This window comes from Conger conger, chromosome 11 (assembly GCF_963514075.1).
Source record: "Conger conger chromosome 11, fConCon1.1, whole genome shotgun sequence".
NCBI lineage: Eukaryota > Metazoa > Chordata > Actinopteri > Anguilliformes > Congridae > Conger > Conger conger.
The window spans coordinates 2077501-2087134 of NC_083770.1; the positions used below are offsets into that span (position 1 = coordinate 2077501).

Sequence of the window (9634 nt, forward strand, 5' to 3'; positions counted from 1 at the left end):
ACACTCACACACACACACACACACACACACACACACATACACACACACTCACACACACACATACACACACACACACACACACACACACACCCACTCACACACACACTCACTCACACACACACACCCACAGAGCAGAGATGCGGGGGAGAGCGGATATGCAGTAAAGCTGATGCAGCACATAAGTGGTTTCTGGAAGTTTCTATCGGGTGGCCTGCTGATACAGTAGGCTCTTTTTCTCTGAGATTCTGACAGGCGGTATACTGTATCCACCAGACTGTTCTGGAGAAGGCTGCTCCTGGATCTTAAAGGAGTAATGGTGGTTGGTGGTTGGTCGCACTTTCTAGGTTTTTATATGCAATTTGCACAAGAGGGCATTGAAGAAACACGATGAAAGGATTAAATATGTCTGTTCTTTAGTTTTGGAGAAGTAAGCACTTCAAGTACCTATTTTCAATCGGTTGAGAATGTTCTGAGTAGTACGTCACAGCAGGATAACCACGTTATCCCTCCCCTGTAACTCAGGACCCACAGTTTGCACCGCTGGCCTACAGGAAAGTGGGGGCACGTCAGAGCTAATGACAGTTCTCATGACAGTCGGGTTAGCTTTTATAGTGGGAAATTTAGGCTGAGAAAAAAACGTTTTCAAATACATTTAAATGACTGATTACAGTTTTTTACAATCGTTTTCACACTTGTCTCAATACCATGTCCACTTCAAAACACTTAACACAATCACCATATCATTAGACTATATTTTTGTATTGCTTTCATACTAAAGGCATTCAATCACCACTTCTTCCAAAATTCATGAATACCTCTCTCAGTCAGTGTTCACTACCAGCAAATGTTTGTACAAATACAGCAACTTTTGCAGACATTTAGATAGTCTGTTCAAAACAGTTAACTTTCAGTTCAAAACCCAATAAAATTCTGATCATTGTGGAAGGAAATATGCTGCATTTTGGCAGAAAAATGAAACTATATGCTTGAAATACGTAAGACAGATCATTCTGATTTGAGCAGAAAGTTTATTCAGTTTATTCATTTTTTTTTGTTTGCAGCCTTGTTACCATCTATACAAAAGTGATCATACTTGCATTGAAATGTGCATGTATATAGGGTAAATATAGATGTAGTTGTCACTGAAGAGATTTTTCCACTATTACTGCTGTATATGTACTGTTGAAACACCTGGCTGTCATTTCAGTGAACAACCTACCCAGGTGTTTGTTGTTTGTGCCCCGTTACCACATATACAAAAGGGGCCACCTTTGGATTGGCATTTGCATTCTTTAGCCTTGGTGGGGAAAATGGATGCAGCCAGAGGCAGAGGAAGAAGACATCGTGGAAGAGCAAGAACGGTTGTGTCTGATGAAATCAGAGCCACAGTCATTGATCATGTGGTAAATCATGGTTTGTCCCTGAGGGAATCAGGTTGAGGGTTCAACCAAACTTGCCTAGATCCACAGTGGCTTCAATAGTGAGGATTTTCAGGCAAACCAACAGGTACTATACAGTATTTACAGCATTCCGACTGAAGGAGTTCAATTGATGTGTATATTACAGCAGTACTGTGATTTGAGAAGTCTCCAGAAAAAGCAGATGTATGAGTGCACATTTGTCTTTGACTCACTACAGGACCCAGCGGTTACCTGTGTAATTGTATTGTATTTTTCTTTTCTGAATTACAGTATATTGCACTGTGAGAACAAACAACAAAATACTGTAAACCCCCTGAAGAATACTGTTGCTTTTGTGATTTGTTTCTTTATCATATATTGTTTTACATTACACAGTAAAAATTGTTACTCTGGGTTTCCAATATAGTAAAACATTCATTAATTTACAGTTTACTGCAAATTTACCACACTCAGTCATGACATTGATTGTGAGAGGCAAACCAACAGATCAAAAGTTTCTTTAGCTACTTGGCTTGAAATATTTGTGGATGCAAAAATAGAGGAAAGGGAAACACATAATATATGTATTTAGCAATGCTCCAAGTTGTTTGTGTTTTGTAGTTCATTGAACATTGAGTGACAAAGTAGTCTTATGGGAGAAAGCATATGCTATAGTTAAGGCAGCACTTTTAAGTCCCTTTTGGGTGAAATATTAAGTGTTTTGGTGGTTGAAGTGCATTTTGCACCAAAGGTTAACTGATGTGCTCAGGTGTGTGTTTCAAAAGCACACTGTGTGAAGAGTTTTGAAAAAGAGGACATGGTATTGAGACAAGTGTGAAAACGATTGTAAAAAACTGTAATAAAAAAAGTGTGCACATTATTTATTTTTGCCTAAAGACAACTGGAAAGTGTCACATTCAACCATCATGTTTCTCCTTTGATGAAACTAAATGAAACTACCAACCTTTCATGATGGTTATGGAAGCTTATATCTCTTTTATGTAGCTGTATAGAACTTTATTACACAAATATCTGGCAGTTGTCTGCCCTCTCCTATCTATTCTGTATGTGATTGGAACATCTGGCCAGTGTACAGAATATCTTTATGTGGAACTGCCTTAAAACTGTTTTTTTTTGGGATGAGTAATTCTGGAGGGGAGAGAATCTGTACAGGAGCATGATTAATTTGAACCCTAGTATACCCTGCACCCCGTCCTTGACACACTAATTCAAGGGGAACAGGGTGACCCCCTCAGCTGGTGCTGCCCAGATGTGGGAAAGGGGGTTTCTAACACCCAAAGCCCCTGCTGCATCTATCTTTGGGCTGGCAGTTAACCCCCAAACACACACACATACACACACACATGCAAGACCATACGCACACTCCCCCTCAATACAATACCCCATCCAGACGTGACTAATGCTTTCTGTTCCAGGAGGGAATACTGTCTCGAGCCTAGAGTTAGACAGAAAGAGAGAGAGAGAGAGAGAGAGAGAGAGAGAGAGAGAGAGAGAGGGGGGGAGAGAGAAAGAGAGAGAGAGAGAGAGTGAGAGAGAGGGGGAGAGAGAAAGAGAGAGAGAGGGAGAGGGAGAAAGAGAGAAAGAGAGATTCATCTATGAATCTATTATTATTCTTTTGTTTATTATTTTATTATTATCATTATAAGTGTTCACTTAATTGTTCATGTTTTACTATTACCTGTAAATATGTACCTGTGTGTGTCCTGCCACACATTTCCTAAAGCACATTGTATTGAATTTAAATAGAGAAAGAGAGAGAAAGAGAGAGAGCGAGAGAGAGAGAGAGAGAGAGAGAGAGAGAGAGAGAGAGAAAGAGCAGGAACCAACAGTGTCCATTCTGCAATCTCCACAAGGCTATTCTAATATTCTGCCATTCCCAGCAGAGACAGCAAAGTCATGAAACTTACTGTGGCTCTGTACTGCGCCCTTTCATCTCCTTGTCCTGTGAGGTGCTCCAGGCCTTTATTCAAGGTTACGGTCCCGGGAGACATGTTCCACAAATGCTACAGCCATGTTGGATAGACAGTGTGTTGAGGGAAGAGCTCCTTTCTCTGACCAAAGAGCACACAGCACTGCTCACATTGGCAGGGTGAGGAGCCGCAGTGACCAGCGGTGTGAGGCTGGGGTGTGAGGCTGGGGTGTGAGGCTGGGGTGTGAGGCTGGGGTATTCCACGATTCTACTGCGGAGAGGAGTGTTCAGGAACAATAAACTTTCTGTCATATTAATGGCAGGGTCGACAAAGAAAACTAGATCCATTTTTGTTAAAATGGCAGGCTACATAGAGGAGGATATTTTGCATGTGTATCCAGAAAAATGTATAAACGCGTGGGCATGTGTGTGTGAGAGACAGAGGGTGTGTGTATAAGTTCATGTGTGTTTCTGTCTCTGTCATTATATTCTGTGTGTATGTACCGGTGTATCTATTGGCCCATCTCTGCATGTTTATCTAAGATTCGGGATTAAAGATTGAAATGTGCTTAATGTGCATGACAAGTGAACTTGTGTTGCAAAAGCATTGAGATACATTCACAATAACAACCCCCCCACCAATAGGAAAATGGAGGAAAGAAACAGAAACAGAAACCCCAAAATGCAGAACTACAGTACTGTGCAAAAGTCTGAGGCACCTGTATAACATTCTGTACAGATAAGATTCTTTCAAAAATAATTCAATGAAAGGTCCTAAATAAACATACTATACATTTTACATTAGATTTTAATCATTTGACAGAATAGGTACAAACTGAATCAAATCAATATTTTTTGTGACCACCCTTCAGCGTTAAAACTACATCACTTCCCACTTGGCTGTTCAAGGCATGTTGGAGAACTTGCCACAGTTTTTTTGCAGACCTTGCTTGGCTCCTTGCTTCTGATCTCAGACAGTCAATTGCTTACAGTAATATGTTACTTTTTAAAATGAAATACAAAAATGTCTCCGTGAAATTACATGTAGAATTACATGTAGAATATTTGTAAATGTCAAATGTGTTCTTTTATACTAACACACATACAAAAATAAACATATATATAATAAAGTCTAGGGTGCCTAAGACTTCTGCACAGTACTGTACATACAGACATATACGCACACCTATATACGCACGTACACAAACATACATACACAAGCAAACCCAGGCAAAACCAGACAAAACCAATGACATTTAGTTTTCATTGTACTGTAACAATAGAAGAAGCTCTCTCTCCCTCTCTCTCTCTCTCTCTCTCTCTCTCTCTCTCTCTCTCTCTACACTCTTTCTTTCTGTGTCAGTAGGCATGTGGGTCTTTGCAGCATTGGTATGCTGTGAGGAGAAAAGAGGACACCAGCAGAATCTAAGATGATGCTCAGAACTTCACACTTCACAACCTGACTCAGCTGAACTAATACGTACTCTGGACAGAGGGCATGTCAAAACAGTCTCACAGTCTTTTTCCACAATAGGTTGTGCTACGTCAGTCATTATTTATCTTCGCGCAATCAATGCCCGTCTCAATTACCATACTAATCTGGCATTCTACCGGCAGATTTCAGAGCCCTTAAAAGGCTTTGTTTGTTGAAACATTCATCGAGCTGTATTCACAACGCCGTGGTCAGACCAGAAGCCGAAAAGGTTTTCACAGAACATGCCGTTCTGAAGTGCAAAGCAAACTGCAGCGCACCCTGCCAATGGACAGCATACAATTCTGTTCACACAGCGCATTTATTTACAGACATTATGAAATGTGTAGCGGTTCGTAATGAACCATATGCAAAGAGATTTTCTGTGTACAGAATATTTCACTAATGTGGGCCTCATTTCCTCCATTTAGCATTTTCTTAGCCGGAGGGTTTTGAGCCACTGGGATTGGTAGGGCCTTAGGGTCACAGGTCACAGGTTAAGGTTCAGGTCTGGCTTGAATCAGCAGCCACTGAGTGATTCCTCCACGGTGGTCTAGGGCCTACCTCTCAGACCACAGATACATGATATCTGACCAGGTCCATAAAGCTCCTTTCTCCTATTTACATAAAATAGATCTGCAGTCAAAAATCACAAAAAAAGAGATTTTAGAGAACAATGTCATTCAATTAAATTCCGTTTGGAATGAACTTTTGTACCATCATTGCATGGTATAATTTACAAATCTACTGTGAAGAACACACAATGGTCTCATCTATATATGGTGTATATTTCAGTCTTCTTTTGTATCCAGGCTTTACTATCTTCGCTGATATACTCATTGAGCACTTTATTAGGTATTTATTAGACTTATTGTGCTCAGTGAGTGTAAATACCTTATAATATATTATAAATACCCGGCTACATACAATTCACATACATTAACAGCCTTTGTGCATTGGACAATGTGATCACAAGTTATAGCTATTTTAGTGAAATTGGCCATGGCCACAAAATCTTACTGGCATGTGGTGGCCATATTGTTTTGAAAAGTCAATCTTTTTTTAATACTTAGAAAAAGTACTCTTCAAGTGTGCTTCAAGGGTATGAAAGTATATAGCCACTGGTGCTCATTTGAAGCAGAGGTACTAGAAACGAATAAAAAGAAAAAAGTTCCCAGGCACTCAGGGTGATGAAGGCTGTTTACCCGCAACACATTGGTGCCAGCACTTATGTTCCAGCCCATGGAATACAGGCTTATTAATAATCATGTCAGTGCCTTGGAACTATTTTCATTGTACTCATTTTTTTAATGATAATTAAAAACTCTCCACAGCTTATTTATAGATAAATTCAGTAAAGATAGGCCAAATGGCCCCAGACTAGTTCCTGTAAGTACATTTTCCAAATAATTATAAATCTGAAAATTATGGTTAGTGATAAAAGTAACCAATTTTGTAAGCAGTATTCCTGGCTACAAAGACTAATTTCATTTTGACCTTTGCTGAAATCCGAATTCTGTTTTCTATGTAAAGAGCAGCTGAGACAGGAGAGAGAGCAGCATGATAAAGAGCAGTGTGATAAAGAGCAGCATAAAGAGCAGTGTGATAAAGAGCAGCATAAAGAGCAGTGTGATATAGAGCAGCATAAAGAGCAGTGTGATAAAGAGCAGCATAAAGAGCAGTGTGATAAAGAGCAGCATAAAGAGCAGTGTGATAAAGAGCAGTGTGATAAAGAGCAGCATAAAGAGCAGTGTGATAAAGAGCAGCATAAAGAGCAGTGTGATAAAGAGCAGCATAAAGAGCAGTGTGATAAAGAGCAGCATAAAGAGCAGTGTGATAAAGAGCAGCATAAAGAGCAGTGTGATAAAGAGCAGTGTGATAAAGAGCAGCATAAAGAGCAGTGTGATAAAGAGCAGCATAAAGAGCAGTGTGATAAAGAGCAGTGTGATAAAGAGCAGCATAAAGAGCAGTGTGATAAAGAGCAGTGTGATAAAGAGCAGCTTAAAGAGCAGTGTGATAAAGAGCAGCATAAAGAGCAGTGTGATAAAGAGCAGTGTGATAAAGAGCAGCATAAAGAGCAGTGTGATATAGAGCAGTGTGATAAAGAGCAGCATAAAGAGCAGTGTGATAAAGAGCAGTGTGATATAGAGCAGTGTGATATAGAGCAGTGTGATAAAGAGCAGCATAAAGAGCAGTGTGATAAAGAGCAGTGTGATAAAGAGCAGTGTGATATAGAGCAGTGTGATATAGAGCAGTGTGATAAAGAGCAGCATAAAGAGCAGTGTGATAAAGAGCAGTGTGATAAAGAGCAGTGTGATAAAGAGCAGCTGAAACAGAGACAGAGCAGTGTGATATGACAGATATGTGAGTGAAACAGCTCTTTCGGGGTGGAGAGGCTCTGGGAGAGGAATATGTGCCACTGCATAAAAATAATTTTTTTATTAGAGCCGAAAATTGACAAACATTTGATCAAAATACACGCCATATACGCGATGACGTCAAATCTCGTAAAATCTCAATTTCCAGGAAGCAGATGGAAAAAAATCTTTTTTTTTTTAAAGTTATTTTTTTAGGGCGGCATGGATGGTGCAGTTGGTAGCACTGCCGCCTCACAGCAAGGAGGTCCTGGGTTCGAATCCTCGTCGGCCGGGGCCTCTCTGTGTGGAGTTTGCATGTTCTCCCCGTGTCTGCGTGGGTTTCCTCCGGGTACTCCGGTTTCCTCCCACAGTCCAAAGACATGCATGTTAGGCTGATTGGAGAGTCTAAATTGCCCGTAGGTATGAGTGTGTGTGTGAGTGTGTGAGTGTGTGAGTGAATGGTGTGTGTGCCCTGCGATGGACTGGTGACCTGTCCAGGGTGTATTCCCGCTTTTCGCCCAATGTATGCTGGGATAGGCTCCAGCCCCCTGCGACCCTGTTCAGGATAAGCGGGTTCAGATAATGGATGGATGGATATTTTTTAGGCCTTTTTCAGCTTTATTGGACAGTATATAGTATAGAGAGACAGGAAGAATGGGAGCGAGAGAGAGGGGAAGACATGCGACAAATGTCGGACGGTCGGAATTGAACCGCCGACGTTTTTTTTTTGACTAAATTGAATTTCAGCTTTAAAAGCAGCACTGCCAGAGGAAAGAATGAGCCTGGATGCCCAGGTTTGGGGAAAGGATCGTGCCGGGAGAGGAGTGATCTCTGTGCTGTATGTGCTGTGTTGTCTCAGGCTGGGCGTGTTGCTCACAGGCTCCGCTGCTCCACAGGTGACCTGGAAATGGCTCCCAAGGCAGAGATGTTCCCGATGATTGATGGCATGGCCCTGCCCCTCCCACCCGGCGAAAAACAGGCTCTTCGGCCCTAGAAGGAGGAAGAGGATGCAAAGGGGTTCTCTCCATAAACAAATTACAACACATCATACAGTACAGAGCAGAAACTCATATTTCATCAATTTGAGACATTGAAGTTGGAAGTGTATCAACTTAATTCCTGTGCGGTCCCCTTACCATAGAACTACAACTTAGCCCACTTAGTTCCCATGGCACAAACTCATCAATTCAATAACAAAATGTACATGCAAGCAGTGCTGATGTGTATTTGCTGATTACCCAGAATTTTTTTTATGGGTTTTGACACTTATTCACGGAACTTATTAAGCCATACTGGTTTCAAAGTTAATTTATCTGTTCATACCGTGACTTTAGGCGACTGCTCAAAAGTCTTAAGACTAAAGACTGAAGCTGCAAGGTGTTTCCGTTCAAGATTTAAGCACGTGCCCTTTAAGCAACAATATTTAAAATCTATGTGAATGTCTGGGCAGATGGTTTTATTGCCTACCTTTCACCTTTAGTTTAGACTATGCACAGTTGCTCATTTTGTGGAATACACTTTTACTGCATTCTAACTTACAGCTATCCTATTTTTCCAGTTTTATATACTGTAATTATACTTTTTGAGCTAGTTTATTGCTACTCATTTGTGCAGTTTTTTTAAATAAAAAGACTTGTTGTTTGTTTGTGAGTTACAGTAATGTCACATGTTGCAATATATTTTGTATGTAGCATAGTATGCTAGTTAGCTGTGTAATTATCCCAGCTAAGGTTCTGTGTACTCAGACATCTTGCATTAACTCTGTAGTAGCCGACCGTCTCCTCTTGCACAACACAGAAATAAAAAGGCTATGCCCAGAAGGGGCTTGAGCAGTTTTTAGAATAACAAATACAAGTAGACAAGAAAGGTATTGGGCAGAAGTTACCACAGAAACAGGTTGCCCATGTATCATAGTAATGACTGAGCATGTTTGTTTTTATAAAATTGTCTAAGGTGAAAATCCTGCATTGTATGCCTTTATTAAAACCTCATTATAAACTGAAAATACATATTCAGTTCAATCAGCTTGCCATTTGTAATATGCTGTTTATAAAATGCATTCTATAATGACTATTATGTTTATAATATCAATAATATTAACTGACCACATATATTTAACCACATTTTGCAAAGTATATGTCAAGTATCCCTTTCCCTTCTCCCTTCTCATATAGTCAAGCACAGCAACATAACGACTTCCTGGTTGATGGGGAAAAAAGGGAACAATTAAAGGCCTACTTCCCATTTGTATAACAGTTCATCCCTCAGAGGTTCTGGGTAGCATTAAGTGTGCAGCTTTTATTAGTATTGCGTAAATAATTATTCATTGTGCTGGAACTCTTTAATCTTATGTTGTAACTTCTCTCTAAAGAATGCTACATAACTTCTACTCCAACAGAACACCCCTTTGTATCCCTTAAGCTTTGCAAACTCTTCTTATCTAATCTGGGAGTGACCTTTGACCTTTGGGGCACCA

At 40.3% G+C, this 9634-nt stretch overlaps 1 protein-coding gene across 1 annotated transcript in view; it reads left to right on the forward strand.

The window, feature by feature from the left end:
- LOC133140468 (involucrin-like) overlaps positions 1-8152 on the forward strand; it is a 36303-nt gene extending 28151 nt beyond the window's left edge. The window contains exons 3-4 of the mRNA XM_061260452.1: positions 6335-7147; positions 8055-8152. Coding sequence (XP_061116436.1) covers positions 6335-7147; positions 8055-8152 — 911 coding nt within the window. The remainder of the gene's footprint in view (positions 1-6334; positions 7148-8054) is intronic.
- Positions 8153-9634: the final 1482 nt, after the last annotated feature.